This window comes from Vicugna pacos, chromosome 13 (assembly GCF_048564905.1).
Source record: "Vicugna pacos chromosome 13, VicPac4, whole genome shotgun sequence".
NCBI lineage: Eukaryota > Metazoa > Chordata > Mammalia > Artiodactyla > Camelidae > Vicugna > Vicugna pacos.
This window is the reverse complement of record NC_132999.1, coordinates 48,572,195-48,592,486: the sequence shown is the minus strand read 5'-3', so window position 1 is coordinate 48,592,486 and position 20,292 is coordinate 48,572,195. Positions and strand designations below refer to the sequence as shown.

The 20,292-nt window shown below is 51.2% G+C and overlaps 1 protein-coding gene across 3 annotated transcripts in view; it reads left to right on the top strand.

Moving 5' to 3' along the window:
• WDTC1 (WD and tetratricopeptide repeats 1) overlaps positions 1-13,151 on the top strand; it is a 59,298-nt gene extending 46,147 nt beyond the window's left edge. The window contains exons 8-16 of one of the 3 annotated variants that reach the window (XM_072975017.1): positions 21-115; positions 528-643; positions 1,919-1,994; positions 2,610-2,718; positions 3,489-3,662; positions 6,746-6,981; positions 8,405-8,657; positions 9,653-9,787; positions 11,158-13,151. In XM_072975017.1, coding sequence (XP_072831118.1) covers positions 21-115; positions 528-643; positions 1,919-1,994; positions 2,610-2,718; positions 3,489-3,662; positions 6,746-6,981; positions 8,405-8,657; positions 9,653-9,787; positions 11,158-11,227 — 1,264 coding nt within the window. In that variant the 3' untranslated portion in view covers positions 11,228-13,151. Of the gene's footprint in view, positions 1-20; positions 116-527; positions 644-1,918; positions 1,995-2,609; positions 2,719-3,488; positions 3,663-6,745; positions 6,982-8,404; positions 8,658-9,594; positions 9,788-11,157 lie in introns of all 3 variants that reach the window. The other 2 variants (XM_072975016.1, XM_072975019.1) reach the window with 2 other exon arrangements.
• Positions 13,152-20,292: the final 7,141 nt, after the last annotated feature.

Below are 20,292 nucleotides of genomic sequence, written 5' to 3'. Positions count from 1 at the left end.
ATGATTTGCTTTCCCACCAGGAAAAGCATGAAGCAGAGCCCTTCAGCAGGTGTGCATACCTTCTGTGACCGGCAGAAGCCCCTTCCGGATGGTGCAGCCCAATATTACGTAGCAGGTAGGGCTCAGCCCAACTCTGGCCCCAGACCCTTGTCTGGGTGCTGCCTCTCTCTGGGGCAGTGCAAGGAGCCAGCATGGCGCAGTGATCAGGAGCAAGGGGCTTAGAGTCAGACAGACCTGGGCTTTAATCCTACCGACCTTTGACCAGCCATCATGCGACCTTTGGCAAATTACTTACCCATGATGAGTCTTCATTTCTTTTCTGTAAAATGGGGTTGTAATGACTCGATGAGATAATGCATGTGAAACAGTTGGTCCAGTGCATATAGTAAGGACTCAGCACTTGAAGCTGCTTTTACGATGACGATGATTGCTTTCACCATTGATGTGGCTGACTTCACACAACTCCCTTGCCCCTTCTGGGAGGGACTGGGAGCCTCACACTAGGGTGACTGGGCTGTTCCCTGCAGGTCACCTGCCAGTGAAGCTGCCTGACTACAACAACCGTCTGAGAGTGCTGGTTGCCACTTATGTAACCTTCAGCCCCAATGGCACAGAGCTGCTGGTCAACATGGGAGGAGAGCAGGTATGGATGGCTGCCCACGGTAGCTCTGCCCGACCCTGCTCCTATTACCCAGCAGCCAGGGCTGTGTACCCCACATCCACCGTCATGAGACAGACAAGAAGCCTTGTTGTAAATGACATTACAGTGAAATGTGGAAGTGACATGACATCCTTGGAATTCCCAGAACAGTGCCCTGACCTTGAGTGTAAGCTTTAGAACTGACAGACTTACCTCCAAATGCTGGCCTCCTGTTCACTAGCTGTGTATTGTGACATTAAACAAGTCTTTTCATTTTTCTGAACATTGGTTTCCTCATCTGCTATTTTCCTAGGAGGAAATCCTGAGGCTGAGAGCATGCAGCCAGGCTGTAGTTTAAGGCCAAGTTTGGGAAGTATTTTTTGATAATAGGAGGTTGCTTAACCTTCTGTTTACATGCTCTCAGTCAGGATATGTAGTAAGCCTTGCATGAGTTCATTTACTCTACAAACACTGAGTACTTACTCTGGGAGAAACGTTATCATAAACATGAGGGAGACAAATGTGAAATACGACCCCTCCTAGGCTGATGGGAGAGCCGTAGCAAGCGAAACTGTTGATGACATTAAAAGACAAAGTGTGATGTTGTAGAAGAGAAATGGGATGGAGAATGGGTGAGCACCTGAGTTAGGAATCAGACTCTGGCTTCAGATTGCTGAGCTATCACCTGGCGTAAAGATAGCAGAGTGGTTTGGAGCCAGACAGACCTGGTTTTGGGTGCTGGCTATGCCACACTGTTGCTTTTGTGGCCCTGGATAAATCAATGAAACTCCAAGCCTACATTTCTTCATCTATAAAGGAGGTGATGATAATAGTACCTTTTTGTGGGGTGGTTTTTAGAATGAAATAAGAAAAGTCATACAAAACACTTAGCAGAGGTCCTGGAGCAAAGTAAGAATTCAATAAGTGTTAAGTAACAATAGATAATATTTACCAAGGGAGGTAACTAGCAGTGTTACTTTGGACAACTTGCTTCCCTTCTCTGAGGCTTCAGTTTTCCCAGCTGTAAAATGAGACCTCTGAGGGCTTTGTCAGCCTAAACACATGATTCTAAGTAATGACAACATTTCAGGCCATCCACTCGAACGGCCAGGAACTGGAATGGCTTTCCTGCCTGAGGTTTGCTCAAGAGAAACCCCTCCCGCCTCAGTTGAGGGTTCCCTGCTCTACACTCAGCTGTGTTCCTGGAGCCACCTAGGTGTGGTCCAGCCACATTCCTGCCTCACGGTGTCCATTCTTCTCTTGACCCCTCCACCCTAGGTCTATTTGTTTGACCTGACTTACAAGCAGCGGCCATACACCTTCCTCTTGCCTAGAAAATGCCACTCCTCAGGGGGTAAGTTTTCTCTTCAGGTGTCCTTCAGGGCAGCTCTGCTGGGGAGCGTGAGTGCGCGCTGCCTCTGCTGAGAAGCCTGCCCCTTCCCGTGTGCTGTGGCTGTGATCCTCCAAAAGGAGTAGGTTCTCTGAAATAACACTGTACAGTAAGAAGGAAGGTAACACTGGGTCAGAGAGGTCTGTCAAGGAGGTTTGCTTCACAGCCCTTCTCACTTCCCTCTGAAAAAACAGGTTCTTTCCATGGCTTGGCTCTTGAGAACCTGAAGTAGTTGCCCTTCCCTTCTCGCCCTGGATCAGTCTCCTCACTGACTTCTTGCTGAGGCATAAGGTTGATTTAGGCACCTCCTCACCACCCATTCCCATCCCCACCCCCAGCCAAGGGTAATGCCAAGTTGAAGTTGTGTCCCTCTCCAGCCAGCAGAGGGCGCACAGGCTTTTCTTTATGTCCTTGCTTGCCTGCTTGTCAGAACTTGCTTTCTGGGAGTGGATCTTACCCTGGGAGGATAGCCCCACAATGGAACTGTCAGACCTTGTGATGGAAGCTGGAGGGCTGCCGAGGGGAAATGGAGACCTCCTTCTAAGTTGTTGCTGTTCCTTTCTCCCCATGCCCTGCCAGAAGTTCAGAATGGCAAGATGTCTACCAATGGTGTGTCCAACGGCGTGTCCAATGGCCTGCACCTTCACAGCAATGGCTTCCGGCTCCCGGAGAGTAGGGCACATGTCAGGTGAGGCCAGCATGACTTACCAACCCTCCCAGCCCCAGTTACACCTTATGGACTGGAGGGAAGGGCATGTCCTGTAAACTTTCTTCCTGACCCCCTCCCAGGCACATACCCCAGAGTCAGGGAACTGGGGCAAAGAGGCTTCTGGAATGTGGCTAGTGGTCCCAATGCCACTTCTACTTGGTAGGACTCCAGTCATGTTCAACTGAAGCTCTGGTCCCTTGATACCAGTAGCTGGGATCAGGACCCAGGGGCTAGCTCCTGTTAGCACTGGGCCCCCTCCTAAAGGGGTCCCACACAGATGGGCCTCCCCCATTTTATTTTCTCTATCCATAGCATCTTCTGGCCTTTGTTCACTGCCAGGCCCTGTGCGGGCTTTGGTTTCAATGTGCCCAGATCCTCTAGCCCTTGAGAAAAACAGAATTATCTATAAAGAGATCCACAGGAGGGACCTGGGTGGAAGCTCAGCATGGAGGCAAGTGATGTCAGCTACTTTCATGCCCAGGAATTTGATTAAGAATTCCCTAAACCTGTCCAGGATAGCTTCATTTCTGCCTGTCTGGTTTTTTCACTGGCTCAGAGCATCTGGAATTGTGATCATTCCCTCTCACAGTATCCCAGGCCAAGGATACAAATGGAGCCCTCTTCTAGATGACAGTGCAGATCCCAAGGTCCAAGAAAACCTGAGTGGCCTTCAGGCAGGGCTGCAGACTTCCTGAGGGACTTCTCTGACTTTCCTTGGTTGGCCTGAATTGGCTCTGCTTCCCCCATAGCCCCCAGGTAGAGCTGCCCCCATACCTGGAGCGCGTGAAACAGCAAGCCAATGAGGCTTTTGCCTGCCAGCAGTGGACCCAGGCCATTCAGCTTTACAGCAAGGCCGTGCAGAGGGCTCCTCACAACGCCATGCTCTACGGGAACCGAGCTGCTGCCTACATGAAGCGCAAGTGGTAAGTGGGCCTGGGCCAGGACGAAGGATGAAGGCAGTGGGCCTGATGGAGCCAAGTTGCTGAAGCATCCAGGAAGGTAGCAGTAACATCCTGCTGCCTCTTAGGGCTTCTTAGGCCCAGGCTTCTCTATCCCACCTCCAGGTTGGTGGTGGGTTGGCGCCTGACCTGTTAGTCAGGAAATCTCAAGCACCAGGAAAGCTCACAGTTAAGTGGAACATGTTCACAAGAGGCATCAACATGGTGCTTTGTTATAAAGTGCTATGACCACTGGGGAAGTGGGAATTGAGAGAATGATTAATCCCAACTCTTAGAGAATTTGGCCCTGAATTGGACTTTAAAGGAGCAGTAGAGTCTTGCTAGATGGAAATGAGGCATTTGGTGAATTCAGTTTGTATCTATTTGAAATGATTCTGCAGCTCAACCCTGGGGTTTGCTTTCCTGTGCTCTTGGACCCTTTAGACCAAGCACAAACGAGATCCCAGATATCTGAAGCTAGCTGTGGGTCTTGCTGTGTTGTAGTGGCTAGTGGTAAAGGAGTAGGTCCATATCCTGAAGAACCTTTATCTTTGGAGACCATAAGGGCCCCCAGCCCTTCTGCCTGCAGCACCAGCAGGCAAGCAGGCAGGCAGACCCCATCCCCCAGCCAGGGCCAGGACGGGAGATGGATAGAGCTGGGCCCACAGCCATTTCTGCTCCGTCTGGCATCCGTCGGCTCTGCCCAGACAGACAGGCCAGCTGGTGTGCCATCGTCTGGCTGCAACTAGGCAGACCAGAGAGAGAAGCTTAAGAAACCCACCCAAGTCAGCAGGATGGTGTATGGGGGTTTGGGAAGATGCTGTCCCCACAGACCTTAGCTCAGGCGTCAGGAGTTTGCCAAGGGCTCAGATGGCAGCCAAATCCAGGAGATGACAGTTTGGGGGCCATCCTGAGATGTTTTGCCTCCCTGTCCCAGAAAGTGGGTAGAATGCAGTGGTCTTCATCCAGGCTCTATGCTGAGAGCTGTCTCACTCCTGCATTCTTGCTAAGGGAGACTAATGGTTTCCCAAGCCATGTTCTATGCACTAGGACCTAGGGACACAAAGGTCTGTCACTCTCAGTTCCTGTGCTCCAGAGTGCCCAGCCTTTGGATGGAGGATAAAGATGTGGACATGGTTCATTACCAAAGAGGCAGGAAGCAGTAAGTCTTTGAATGGTCAGGTGAAGTGCTCTGGGCATCAAGGAAAGTTAGGTCACTTTAACTGAGGATCAGGAAAGCATCAGGAAGATGTGATGTCTAAATGGGCTTTCAGTGTGGGCAGGCTTAGACAAGGAGATGAAAAGAGGAGGGGACTGTGGGGGAAGGACATTCCCAGGGAGATGCAGTGGTGTGAACAAAGGCATGGGGGTGGGGGACTGACTGAAGAGCTTGTTTGCAGAACAACAAATCCATTTGGCTGGAGCAGAGGGTTCTGGAAGGGACTGGCAGGAGATGAGTCTGTGAGGTAGCCTGGGGCTGGCCTGGGAAGGACTTGGAATGCAGAGCGGTGGCGTTTTGGCCTCAATTCAGTGGATGATGGGCAGCTACTGAAGAGTTTTGAGCAGGAGAGGGATGTGCTGAGGGCTGTCTTTTCAGGGAGATCGATCTGGCAGTATGTCTGGATGGGTGAGCCTCCCTATCCCCACTTGCCTGCCAGTGACCCCTAGAATGTCACATTCTGTCCCAGGCCAGTCTCCCCAGGGCTGCCATCTGCTCCTGGATGCAGTGGGAGCTGTCACCCTCCGGCTCCTGGCTGGTCGCTGGTCTGGCTCTCCAGGAGCTCTGAGGGGCACCTTGCAGACGGTAATTGGGTTTCCAAACAGCGCCTGCTCCTTCGTCACAGCCACTCGTTCTGACGCAGGCCATGCTATTGAAGCACTCTGTCTCCTGCCTGCCCCCAAATGGCTGAGTTGCGTGTCCTAGTCTGAGCATGGCTGCTCCAAGGACCAGATGCTCCCTCTGAGTGCTGTAGGGGAGGAGGGTCAGGAGGACATCTCCCATGTTGGGCCTGCTCTGGCCCCACTCAGGAGGATTGTGAGCCATGCCTTCATGGAGGGACCACCAGCTCTGGGGAGTGCTGCTTAGGACACCTGGGTCCTGGGCCCACCTCAACCCAGCAGGAAAAAAAAAAAAAAAACCAGCTCCCAAAGGAGAAGTGGCTCCTAGGGACCCATCCGGCTCTCCAGTTGAGAGGTGGGAACTGGTCTCCAGAGCTGGGGGAATGTGTATCTTACATTCTGGCCCACAGTGGGAGAAGGAGGGGCTTCTCCTTTGCCTCCAACCCCCAACTACTCCCCGCAAAGAAAACCATTCCCACTTCCCCGTATCTATTGCTTTGGGGGCTTGGAGAAGTGAGTGTGGACGATTTGGAGCTCCTGGTGTGCAGCAACCCCCCCACCCCAGCCATCAGGTTCCAGAGAACTGACTCTGCCAGACTGTCAGGCCCCATCCTCCAGCCCCGGGAGGTAGAGGCCACAGCTGCTGTGGATCAGTCAGCCAGGACGGAGGGGGGTCTGGCTGAGGGTTTGCTGCCTGCTGGTCAGACCCTCAGTCCCCAGCCTGGCACTTCTGGCTTCACCAGACCACAGAACTGTCCTTGAGGGCCCCCTGCCTCAGACGTGGCTTTGAAGGCCAGCCGGGGGTGGGGGGGTGGGGTCTGAGGAGGTGGATGGAGGAAGAGAGAAGGAGGGCTTGGGGAGCCTGAGGCGGGCAAGATGCCAGGCCTTCTGCTGCAGAGCTGCGGGTGCCTGGTGTGAGTGGATGCGCAGTTGCACGCTGTGTCCAGCAGAGGGCAGCCAAATACTGGTTTTTGCCACCACCTACCTCCCATTTCCTACCTACCCTAGACCCCAAGGTTCCTGGCTTGCCTCCTTAACAAACCCTGTCTTCTGGGGAGCAAGGCCTGGGCTGATCCAAGATTCTCTTTACCCCTCCCCCAATACCTTTGCCCTGAGATCTCTCAAAGGTGGGGTGGGGTGGGGTGGCCACTGAAAGTGAAGGAGACTGAGTGGAGACTCCTGCATGCCACATGGCCCCACCTCCAAGCCACGTTCCCTTGCTTTTCTAGGGATGGTGACCACTATGATGCTCTGAGGGACTGCCTCAAGGCCATCTCCCTAAATCCATGCCACCTGAAGGCACACTTCCGCCTGGCCCGATGCCTCTTTGAGCTCAAGTACGTGGCTGAGGCCCTGGAGTGCTTGGATGATTTCAAAGGGAAGTTCCCAGAGCAGGCCCACAGCAGCGCTTGTGATGCATTGGGACGTGACATCACGGCTGCCCTCTTCTCCAAAAATGATGGTGGTGAGTGGGTACTGAGGGGGGGTTGCTGTCAGTCTTTCTATTTAAGGTACTGCATGACGTTCTGGAGAGGACGTAGTTCTGGGATTGGAGATACTGACTGAGAAACCATGTGACCTTGAGATAGTTACCTGGTCCCTTTGAGACCAGGATTAGCAGTAACATGTTGAGGCACCTGGTGTAGTGCCCACAACTTAGGATAAAAGTCAGCTGAACCCAGTGTGCCTTGCAGGTCATTCTCTCCTGCTCACAGACAGTCCTTGGCCACTCCATTGGGGTCTAAATTCAGGGTAGTGGCTGGAATGAGCTTGCTCCTGTTTGCATGGGTGCAGAAGAGACAGCAGCACAGGACAGTAGAAATTCCTTGGGCACAGATGTGGAGCCTCAGTTTCCAAGTTCAGCTCTGCCACGTGGTAACCATGTGACCTTGGGCAAAGCACAGCCTCTGGAACCTGCTGCCTTACCTGCATAGAGAGCATTTGAGGTCCTGCACGGCTCACCAGGGTAGCATTGGAGAGTGAGCTGGGTAACTGTGGTCTGTGAATGTGAGCAGGGAGCTCACTGGGGACAGGCATGGATTCTCCCACTCTCCTTTGCAGTTTGCTAACCATGGATTGATTCATTTGTCTAAATAGTGCCAGGCACTGTGCTGGGTCCTGGGAATACAGCTGGGAATAAGTCAGGTGGAATTTCTGTACTCATGAGTTTATAACCTTGGGAAGGAACTAAGCGATGAAGGAGAAACAATGCCCTGGGGACCTGACAGGGTGTAGGTGTCGGGGGAGGGCTCGATGACAGACTCGGGTTCTTGAGGAAGAGACATTAAGGCTGAGGTCTTGAGGATGAGGAGGAAGAATTAAGTAGATACAAAGTGTAGCTGGGGCAGTAAAGAGTCCTGGCATAGGGACCGGCATGTGCTAAGGCCTTGAAGCAGGCAGGAACAAGGCACTGAGAAAACTGGTATTTTACCCAAGGCATTTAACCAGTCAGTACCTAGGTTGGGATCCATGATAACTTGTCCTCTAGAGAAGGGGGCTTGGACCTTACTGCCTTCAGAGCTATGAATCTCTTTAGAAAAATCACCCCCCTCAAAGCTCTCTCAGCAGTGCTTTACCCTCCCCTCTCTACCTCTCACTTCCACAGAAAGAGACCTTGGGCCTGTGCCTCCTTGGGGCTTCCAGACATTATTCAGGGACCTGAGCCAGGGCCTTCCTGGCATCAGAGGTCTCCTCTTGAACACCCTCAAGGGCCAAATCCAAAGATGCTTCTTCCCCATAGTTGTTCCCAGTTTTCCAGGGTAGGGGTGGAGGCAGGTAGCCCTACATTTCTTACTGCTTGGACTGAAAACTGTGGAGTGGGGATGGAGGGGAGGTGGGGGAGGGGAGAGAGGGACAGGACTCTCACCTTTCCTGTTCTCTTTCCCCAGAGGAGAAGAAGGGAGCTGGTGGTGGTGGTAGTGGTGGTGGCGGCGGCGGCGGCGGCGGTGGCGGCGGCAGTGGTGGCGGCGGAGGTGGTGGTGGCGGTGGCGGCGGCCCCGTCCGCCTCCGCAGCACAAGCCGCAAGGACTCCATCTCAGAGGATGAGATGGTGCTGCGGGAGCGAAGCTACGACTACCAGTTTCGCTACTGTGGCCACTGCAACACCACCACGGATATCAAGGAGGCCAACTTCTTTGGCAGGTCCGAGGCCCTGAAGAGGAGGGGGGCACAGCCCAGTTGGCAGCAGGAGGTTGGAAGGGGAGGTGTGGGGACATAATGCTTTCAGGAAAGAGTCTCAAACCCCAGCCCTTGGGCAAGTGGCTTCACTTCTGTGGGCCTCAGTTTCTTCATCTGTAAAATGAAACCAGCCCATCCTACTAAGGGGCCATAACAAGGACTGAGAGGTAATCCAGAAAGCATCCAGCGCAGCGCCTGAACTCCCCCTTACCCCCCACCTCTTGCTCCCTTTATCTCCATGTGCTGGAGCTTGGTTTCTTTATCTGGATTCCTGGAGCCTTCCTCTGCTGGGGGCATGAGGCAAGAGCCCTGAGAGGCTGGCAATCTTATGTTCCTAGAACTGTGCCCCCAGTACTGAGGGTCATGGCCCATGTCTCAGACACCACTGCCCCCAATCCTCCTTTGCAGATGATGTGCTTGCTTTGGATAGATTAGGTACATGACTGTGAATCAAGAATCTCCCTCAAGATCCCTTCTAAATGTCAGTGGTGTGTGAGGGGCAGATGTGCTGTAGGATTTTGGGGTCTGGATCCAGGAAAGCTAGGACTTCTGAGGAAAGCCTCAGGCAAGAGTGTTCTCAAGAGTTTTCCCAGAGACCTAAGAGATGCAAGATCCTGGTACCCAAGGACCTTATAAAGTAGTTTTGGGGGAGAGTAAGTTGGGTGGACCCAAGCAGTCCCTGACACTGAGGTTAAGGGAACACTTGAGCAGTGACAGGGCTCTGCAGTGTGGAGAGAATGGCCATGTACATGGGAGCTCTGAGTCAGGGGAAGGCCTCAGAGTTCGGGGGGCTGATGGGCTCCAAACGTTCCTGCTCCCCCTTTCCCTGAGCCGCACAGCCTCTACTTGAGGCTGTAGGGCAGTACCCCACCTGACCTCCCTGCCCTTTGCCCCCCGCCAGCAACGCTCAGTACATCGTCAGTGGCTCTGACGATGGCTCCTTCTTCATCTGGGAAAAGGAGACCACCAACCTGGTCCGCGTGCTCCAGGGGGACGAGTCCATCGTCAACTGCCTGCAGCCACACCCCAGCTACTGCTTCCTGGCCACCAGCGGCATTGACCCTGTTGTGCGGCTATGGAACCCCCGGCCAGAGGTGAGGGTGTGGACAGGTGGCAGAAGCTAGACAGGAAGGAGGGTAGAGATGGTCCCTGCAGCTGAGCCTGTGAGGGTTGAAGAGGTCACCTGAGTTATGCAGAGGCCAGAGGCTGCTAGAATGAGTGAGCTGTTACCCCAGGGCCCAAGGCTGTGTCGAGGTGGGGAGCCAGCTAGTTCTGAAAGCTCCAAATGAAGTGGGCAACTCCTGGGACACGTCCTTGAGCCAGCTGCAAAGATGAGACTCACGTACAGGGAACTAACCGCAGACTGGGTGCAGGAGGGCAGGGAGGGAACGGACCAGCTCCAACACTACCTCATGAGAACGGTACCTCAGAGGCTCCCTAGGTGCTCTGCCCCTCATAAACCACTGTGCCGTGTCCCCCAGAAGCTGTGCAGAGGCCAGTCCCTCAGTCACACGAGAAGGATGTAGGCTTTGGAGTCTAGTGGGCCTAAGTTTGAATCCTGGTCCCCTCACTCACTGCCTGAGGGACTTAACCATCTCTGACTCAGGGTTTTATCATCTGTACATTGGAACGGGAATGACAGCACCACCTCAGAAGGTTGCTTTGAGGATTAAAGAAGTGATGCCTGTGGTGTGTCCAGCCCACAGGGACACCTAGGACAGTGTAGTCCCCTCCACTTCCCCCATGGGTAGCCAGGTGGACCAGCCTGAGGCCTCCCCAGGCCTCTACCCCACCTCCCCCTCTTCCCAGCTGGCAAACAGAAGTCAAGAGGTGTATCTAATTCCAGAGGCAATTTTCTATAAATTTTAAGGAGACCCCTACAGGACCCTCCCTTGACGGGAGAGGAAAAGGAGGATAAAGGAATCCTAGTTGGCAGTGGTAGCAGACGAGTGGGGTGGGGGGAGTTGTGTCCATACCCTCACCCCAGGTGTCTAGTATGTGTGCCCAGCATATCCTGGTGTGAGTCCTCCCTCATTTACGTCCATGTACGGGCCCCCATGTATGTAACCCTGTGTGGTGTGTCCCCCATATGTCTCCATGTGGTATGTCCTCATTTTCCCAGTGTGGGGCCTCCGATGTACACCCTGGTGTGTGTACTCCCCCTAGTAGGTATCTATCCCAGGGTGTTGTGTCCCCTCCTGGTGTGTATTACTGTGTGGGCCTCCCCAGCATGTATAACCCGTGTGGTGTGTCATCTCCCTCACACATGTCCTGGGGGGTGGGGGGGTCCCGCATACATCCCAGGATGTGTTCCCCTCCAGCCTTAAACACATGTGGATACACCCGGGTGTGTACGTGTCCCCCCATATGTACCGCTCAGCTCTGTGTGTGTGGCCTCTGCACACATATCCCATAATATGTGTGCCTTCCCCTCCAGTATGTCCTGGTGTCGTCCCCCCCCCAGAGTGAAGACCTCACAGGCCGCGTTGTGGAGGACATGGAAGGCGCGTCCCAGGCCAACCAGCGGCGCATGAACGCGGACCCACTGGAGGTGATGCTGCTCAACATGGGCTACCGGATCACGGGCCTGAGCAGTGGGGGCGCCGGGGCCTCGGACGATGAGGACAGCTCCGAGGGCCAGGTGCAGTGCCGGCCCAGCTAGAGCCTCCCGGCCTTGGCCCAGCCCCTGCTGTTGCTGGATCCTCGCCCGGGCAGGAGGTCAGGGGGTTCTGTTTTGGTTTGTCTTCCCCTTCCCTCCATTTTTTCATTTTCCCTGTTTTGTTTGTTAGTTTGGCATTGGGGTGGGGGTTGCTACAACTTGCTGGCTTTCGGACTTTTGGGCAGATTGCCCCTTGACTGGCCCCAGCCCTGAGCAGCAGAGCAGGAGGGGAAGCTCCTCCATATGCCCCCCACCTCCCACTTCCCTGTCCCTGGAGGGCACTGGCCTGTGTCAGGTGGGGAGGCAAGGGCTGAAGCTGTCTTCAAGGACTGCCCGACCCTTCAGTTGGCAGCAGGATGGGGAGTGGGATTCCCAGGGTGTCAGGGCTAGCCTTGACCACTTGCTGCGTTTGCTCCTGGCGGGCAAAGCTAGCTCTTTCGTGGTCTTCAGGGAAGGTTTTGAAACAGGATAGGGTCCCCTCCCTTCCTCCAGAGCCACTGTGTCAGGGTGGAAACAGAAGTAAGGATGTGTGCCCTGGAGCGGGCATGGCCAGGCCACTGCCTCCTTGCAGTACAGAATCCTTGCCCTCGTCCCAGGCACTGGCTCTGGGTCCTGCGCCTGCTCTCAGGGGCTCAGCCTTTCCCAAGGGCCCTGGCAGAGGGTGGGGCACCGCACCATACCCCACCCATCTGCGCCAGCCCTTCTGCACTCGCACTCGGAAGGGCCACTCTCCTCCCTCTGGCGGGCGCTCTTTGGCCTCACTGTGACCTTCCTGCCAGAGCTCCCAGCCAGGCCTACTCTCGCTGAGGTGGCACTCCCTGCTAGGGCCTTCCAGGCCCTCTCTGCCCTCCCTCCCACCCCACATGCTGAGCCGCCACAAAGACCAAAGAAGTGATGGCTTTTCTAGTCCCCTGCTGCTCTGGGGGGAGGGGGTGGGTCTCCTGAGCCACTCAGATGGGAAAGCCCCTAACTCAGCCCCCTCCCTCCTCAGCAGCCTGAGCTTTACACTGGATGCAGCAGTCACCCCACCACTCACCAAGCCTCCCTCTTTACCCCCTTGGCTCTCAGCTCAGGGGCTGCTCCCGGTAGTTGGTTCAGCCTTCCTCCCCTCTCCCTCCCCTTTCAGCGCTCACTTGGCTCCAGCCCTCCAGCTGCAGCCTCTGGAGAGAAGCGGCCTCCCTCCCTCCCTCCCTCCCTCCACCCTGTCTCTGCCAGGTGCCTCCTCTCAGTCAGGCTTCAGAGAAGCCCTGGAGACGGGAGGACCATGTTAAAAGCTTTTTCACAGTTTTAAGAAGATGAGGGGTATGAAGGGTGGTGAGGATAGTGGTGGGGGGTCTGGCACCATCTAGTCATTGCTTTAATCCCAGCAACACAGGTGGCAGCTCCTCCCCCTTCCTCTCCACCCCATCCACCCCTCTCTTCTAGCTTGGTAATGAAGTATATTTATTGGTGAAGGAAACAGCTGCTGCTGCTTCTCCTGCTGCTGGGACTTGCTCCCCATCTCTTCTCCAAGACCTTTCTCCAGCCGGGAGGGGAGAGCGGGAGCACTGGGGCTGGGCCCTGGGGCCCAAGGACCAGCAGGGGCCCCTTTGCTTTCCTGTGTTCGAGCCACGCCATTTCCTCTCTCCCTGCCTCCCACCCTCCTCCCTGCCTCCTGCCCCTGCCTGCCCAGCCTGGGCCCTGCAGTGTGGAGAGACACATAAGCCTTACTGTCCTCTGGGGGCAGGAGCCGAGCCTTTTTGTTGCTCCGCTCCCAGGAGAGTGAGGGTGACGCAATTGATTAAAACCATTTTGTTCTAGGTGTGGCTGGTGGCGTTTGTGGGATGCAAATGGGTCTTGGGATCAAAGTGAGGGTATCTCACCTCTGTGGCTCTGAGACTTTGTGTAACCACAGCTCTACCAGGTAGAATGAGGCCTCCCTTGGAGGGTCCCTGTGGACAGCAGCCACTCAGCCTAGCAGGGCCAAGGGCAGAGCCAGGCCTGGTGGCTGTGATTTGCAATAATCAGCTTTCACTCTCTGGTTTGTTTTCCCATCTGTAAAATAAGGAGATTGGAGTCTTAGTGGTTTTTCAGACTTTTAAAATCAGAACCCAAACAGGAAATAATACATTTTACTTTGAGACCCAAGATACTCTTAAGTTTATTATGTAAGAATCTTACACAATAACATTTACCCTTGGTACATGCAGTATGTTCTATTTACCATTCTATTTTATTAAGGAGGAAAAATGCTGATTATAACCCATGAAATTGATTTCACAACCCACAGTTTCTTGATGGGCCCTGGATTAGAGGAGTTCTTAGAACAGAGGTTCCGAAACTTTCTCAGCTCACTGAACCATTAGTGTCTCAGTAGTTTTTCTCAAGGACCCCCTAAGCCAAAAGAAATACCTTATTAGTTAAGCCCAAATCACTTAAGAATTAATGTCCTACCAAAAAATACATATAAGTTAGAAGAAACTATTTTTATTTCATTCTTAAATAACTATAATAACTAATCGACTCTGAGTGCTTGTTGGGTGCTGTAAAACTTGTCAGACTTTCTAATCACATTGGACACCGCCATCCTCATTTCCTTTTCCACATGGGCTTTCATTTGCTTTGTATCACAGGAACCACTAAAAACACAGCCTCTCAAAGATGACATAATCAAAGGAATGTAGTGCAATCTATTGATGAAACTGTGAACCACCTTGAGCTAGAGGTTCACTCAGCCAACAGATGCTGAGTGTCTCTCAAATTTAAAATACCCTACTGTGCTGACTTTGCTGTGGCACCCTAAGGTGCCTTGATGCCCAGTTTGGGAACTGTAGTTCAGTACTATGGTAACAGTAGTTTCACCAGTGAAATTTTGTGATTATTCTCTTTGCACATTTGGAAAGAACCAGGCTGAGGCCAGCAGGGCATACTCAGGTTAGTACAGAAGAACAGACAGGAAAGAGATCCTATCGGAAGCACAAGAGGTGATACTATAAAGCAGGTGCTGTGGGCTGGTGTCATTCTTCCAAAAGTGAAATCTGCAGAAGCTTCTTCAAGACGTTTCCAGACCAGGCAAGGAAGGGACGATGTACTAGGTGCTGGAACAACTGGACGTCTACATGCAAAAAAAAAAAGGATCTAAACACTGACTTCACACCAGTCACAAAAATTAAAATGGATCATAGAACTAAATGTAAAAAACAAACTGATAAGATTTCTAGAAGCTAACATAGAAAACTAGGTGACCTTGGGTTTGGCAATGAGGTTTTAGATACAACATCAAAAGCACAATCCATGAAAGAAAAAATTGGTAAGTTGGGCTTCAAAAACTTACGCTCTATGAAATCGCTGTTAAGAGAATGAAAAAGACAAGCCAAGGACTGAGAGAAAATATAAAACTCTTACAACTCAACAATATGAAAACAAGCAACCCAATTAAGAAATGAGCAAAAGATCTGAATGGACACCTCACCAAGGAGTCTATTCGTGTGACTAATAAGCACATGAAAAGATGCCCAGCGTTACATCACTAGGGAATTGCAAGTTAAATCAACGTAGATACCACTCTCCAGAACTCTCATTCATTGCTGGTGAGAATTCTTCCATTTGGAAGACAGTTTGGCAGTTTCTTACAAAGATATATATAGTTTTATCATGGGATCAAGCAATTGCTCTCCCTAGTATTTACCCAAATGAGTTGTACTTACGTCCATGCAAAAACCTGTACACGAATGTTTACAGCTTTATGAATAATTGCCAAAAACTGGAAACAACCAAAAAGTCCTTCAAAAGGTGAATGGATAAACAAACCGTGGTACAGCCATACAATGGAATATTATTCAGTGAAATGAGCAATCTCAAGCTACAAAGACATGAAGGAAACTTAAATGCATATTGCTTAGTGAAAGAAGCCAATCTGAAAGAAAAGCCTGTGATTCCAAATATTCCAACTGGAAAAGGCAAAACTGTAGACAGTGAAAAGGTCTGAGGTGCTCCAATTTTAATGTGCTTCCACAGGTGTGACCCAGCCCTGCTGAGAGACCCTGGGGCCCAGATAAGCCCACAGGGTGGATGTAGAGCAAAACAGACATTAGAATTGGAACCCCTGTGTTTGTGGTGGGTAGGTGTGACCCCAGGGGCCTGCTGCCAGTCTCTGTGCTTAGGAGCATGCTGAAATGTGGTTGCAGAACTTGAGACATCACCTAGCTCAGAGGTTCTCGGTCCTGGCTACACATCCAAACCACCCAGGTTACTTTAAAAACTACCAATGCCCCACTCCAGAGATTCTGTTTCAGCTGGTCTGAGGGGGTGGGGGAGGGGGCAAACATCCATCCATTATTTTAAAGCATCCCAGAGTCATTCTAATGTAGGGCCACAGCTGAAAACCACTGATTTAGTCCTATCTCCACATTGTACAAATAGGGACAATGAGTTCCAAAGAGGGGCAGGAAGAGGGAATGGGCTGCCTAAGGACCCCAGTGAATTAGATGCAAAACCAGGACTGGATCCCTAATCTTTGATTGCTAGTCCAAGTCTTAAAGAATCATTTAATGTCAGGATGCTTCTTGAGCTCCTGTTTGTCTGGCCCTGACTTAATGAAAATGCATACAACAGGTTAGTCCCCTCTGTCCTGGGCCCCTCCCCCCACATTATCTGGAAAATGTGGAATAGCAAATACAGGGGTCGTACACGGTCCCTGAACGTTGGATTTCACTAGAAATTGTGAGTCCTTCCCCATACGTTCTGCTGTGGAGTCTCCGGTTGCAGGCCAGGCTCCAGGACTGGCAGGGCAGGTGGGCAGGAGGAAGGCATTCTGATGGACGTGATGGCAGGCCTGAGGCACTCTGTTGTTCGACCACTTTCTGCCTCCTGTATGTGACCCATTTCTTTTTATATATATAAAACAGGTCCTGTCCTAATGAGGCTATAGTTGGCACCCTTTTTTTTTTTTGGTGATTTACAGAATCTCAGGTCTTGGCCTTATCACCCTTTAATGACACTAAAAGGGCTTACCAACAGAGATTGCCCAGGGTCCAGGTTCAAAATCCCAGCTCTGTCTAATATACGCTTAGACTTTGGGAAAGTTCCTAAACCTTTCTGGGCTCTTTTTTCTCATCAAGAAAATAAGTGCCACAGTATCTGTTCTGACTACTTCACTGCATTGTAAGGAGGCTCCAAATCATAGTGAGATTATGGTGCATCAACGTGCTTTTTAAGTGGTTAAGAGTCCTATGATGGTGAAGAGTGGGGTTTTTTTTTTTAACATTTTTTTATTGAGTTATAGTCATTTTACAATGTTGTGTCAACTTCCAGTTTAGAGCACAATTTTTCAGTTATACATGAACACATGTATATTCATTGTCACATTTTTTTTCACTGTGAGGAAGAGTGGTTTTAATTGCTGTAATAGCCAACATTGAGTGTTCATATTGGGCCAGGAGCTGTTCAGCTATAGCCTATCAAATAGACCTTACAATTATCCTGCAAGTATTTCCCATTTTAGGGCCAAGGTAACAGATCCCTCTACAGGTTCAGTTACTTTCCTAAGGTCTGACAACCACTGACAGAGCCAAGGGTCAACCCTGGACTTGCTGGCTGACTCCTGAGGTCACATGCTTAACCATCGTGCTTTACCGCCCTCCTGGGTGTAGCCCACTTAGATTCTGGTCCTAGCTGTGCTTTCTATAATCCTGGGTAAGTCTGCTGATCTACAAAATGGAATGGAGAAGGAAGTCATTTTGTAAACTCTGCTGTCTAAAAGGGGTCAGAGGGTCTGTTCTCAAATGGTTTCTTGCTTTGTATCAGCCCCATTGGTCCCCTCCCCACCATGGGAAGGTTTGGAGCCATCCAGGAAGACACTTTAGGGTTTAATGGGGGGAATCGGAATCGCAGTCTCCAGGAGCCCGGGAAGGTAATGAATGGAGCAGAAGCAGAAAGGCTGCAGAAAGAGGACACTGAACTCACACACACACACACACACACACACACACACACACACACACACTGCGTCACACCCAGCAGCTCTTCCAACTTGCGCTGTGATTGCCCCAGGCTCAGCCCTGCTTCCCTGGATTATTGATTGAGGTGATTCTTCCTCAGAGCCCTTAAGGAGACCATCTATGGTCAACAAATAGCTCTGGTGCCATACCCTGAGCACTTCCTATCTGCCAGGGGCCATGCTGACTACAGGATCCAGTGGATCCAGTCAGTCCCCTTCTCAAGGAGTTCAGGGTCTTGGGGGAAACAGACATGTAAACAGCTAATGCTAATGCAAGTACACATGAATATTCAATAGGTAGAAACAGCCTTCGTGCTCTGGGAGCAAAGAGGGAGGATTTGCTGGAAACCTTGAAAGTGGTGTAGGAGAGCAGGGAAAGGGCACTCTGCTGAAGGAACAGTGCGAGCAAAGACAGGAGGTATGAAATGCAGGGCTCATTCTCTGAAGGGCAAACAGCCCAAAGGTGTTAACTCCAATTAAGTCCTGAGGGAGACAGATGAGGGTGGAAAAGATGGTTGGGGGTTGGGGCCAGACCATGGGAGCCTTGAATGCCAGGATGAGAAGTGAAGGCTTGCGGAAAGAATATGTGAGCCCTGGGGACTTACACCTGCAGCCAATTGAAGGGGTGCCCTGCCTCCCACCAAAAGAGGACGTGCCCCAAGTTCACCCTTCAAAAAGCAGCATCTTACCCTCCAAGCTTTCCTAGCTTGATGGTTACAGATCTGCCATCCTTCCCTCCCCCAACCAGTCCTATAAGTGGATCCAGATGGTCATTCCTATTTTAGGTCGGGTTGTGTGTTGGGGGAGGGGTAGCCATGAGCTCTATGAATCCTTTCCTGAGCTCTCTGTCATAGGAGCTTCTTCCAGGACCCTGCTGGGATCCTCTGAGCCTGGAAGGGAGTGTTAAGTCTTTGGTGGCGATTTCCCATCTGTCTGTGGGTGACAGGGGTGGCAGCAGCAGAGGAAGCAAGGACACAGGCCAAGGAGGCTTTTACATCAGGTAAGAGAACCAAGGTGACATGTACATGTGAGAGGGTCCTGTGCATGGCTGTGATTGGGACAAGCCTGGGAGAGAGGCTCCAAGAGGAGTCAGAAGGAACTGGTTTCTCCCTCCAGGTACTGGCCCTCCTCATGCCCCTGCTTCTGCAGCTGCCTGGGCCAAGGGTAGAAGGATGCAAGCCATAGGGAAGGGGGCTAGAGCTCTCTGGTCAGACCCTACTCCTGAGCACTGTGCCTGCCAACATCCATGGGCCCCTTAAAAAAACTTTGGGGGCACTGCAAGGTAGCAGGTAACAAGCTAGGTTCCTGCCCTCAGACTGTCTGTAGCTAGCATATGATACCAAGCTTATATGTTTGCCATTCATTCAATTTAGCAAACATTTATAAAGCAGATGCTATGTGCTAGACACTACTAAGCACTGGGTTTACAGAAGTGAACAAGACAAATACAGTGTCTGCTCTCTAGGAGTTTCCAGCCTAATGAGGGAGTCCAACAATACAGAGCCACAGATGCGCTATGAAGGAAAAAAACAGGGTATTCCAGGGGAGATTGGGGGCTTTCTAATTGAGATAAGGAGGCAAGGAAGAGCTCTCTGATAAAGTGACATTTAATCTGAGACTTGAAAGATGAATGAAAGCTAACCAGTATGGTGGGGAAAGGGGTTCAAGCAGAAGTGTGCCAAGTCCATGGGGTATAACAGCATGGCACATGAGAGGAAATGAGAAAAGGCCAGGGTGGCTGTAGTACAGTGAACAAGTAAGAAAAAAAGCATAATGCAGGGACTTGTAAGCCATGGTATATCTGTGTTTTATTCAAGTGCAGTGGGAAGCCTGCAAAGATTGCCAGATTAAATGTGTACTTGTGTTAATACTACCAAATCTGTGGCAGACCTTAAAAAAGACTTTGGTTGTTTATGCATTCATACATGTAATAAATGTTTAAAGGGCACACTCCAGCCCTTTGCTAGAATTATGGGTTGACAGTGACAGCAGAGGAATGTCTAAGGTATAGACCTTCCATGGAGCCTGTGATCCAGAAGAGATGAGACAGCTATAGTGATTGAATCAAGATGTAATTTATTCATTCAACAAACATATACTGCGCACCTAATCTATTTCACACCTATGCCAGATGCTGGTTGTTGCCCTTCAATGTTGCCCTTACACTACACATGGGTTACAGGAGAGGGACAAACATACTCAAAGAATTTTGGGTTAAAATCATTTTCAGCTGTGATATCTGTGAAGCCTTTATAAAACATCCAATCGGTCATTCAGTAAATCAGCAAACATCTAGTGGGCATCTGCTCTGCACTAGGAACAGTGCCAGCTACTGAAATTAAAGATCTTAGACCTTCCATAAGAGAGACAGACATGCTGCACCGCCCCCACCAAATGCATTAAAATATTAGGTGCTAAAAACAGGACAGTAGGCTTTCTATAGCTCAGCATTGAGGGAGGGTAATTCAGTGGAAGAAAAATCTTCCCCAAAAGGTATAGCTCCCACCTTCCTGACCGGGTTTGTCCATGCCTCCCTCTAGCCTGATTTGTAGCTTCTGCCTTTTTACTTTGTTCTCCCATTACCCCTTCCCATCCCAGCAGATTCCATTTTGTCTATCTTGGCACCCGTAAAGAAGCCAAAGAATCCAAGATTTGAGCCTAGCTTCTTTACGTGGCAGTGTGTGACCTCAGATAATCACTTAACCTCCCTGAGCCTGTTTTCCCATTTGTACAATGAAGGGATCGGATCACATCTAAGGCTTGTGATTTACTCCAGCCAAGGTGATATTCACACTCCTGCACACTGTGCTCTGCAAGGCCTTTCTTTGCACGACTGCACTCATCCCTCCACCCTCATCCCCGAGCCACCTGGCAAACATCAAGCCTCAGCTCAGATATCTTCAGGCAAATCTTTCCTGCCTCTACACACACGCCACACGTTAGTTTAGTCCATCTTTCCTTTA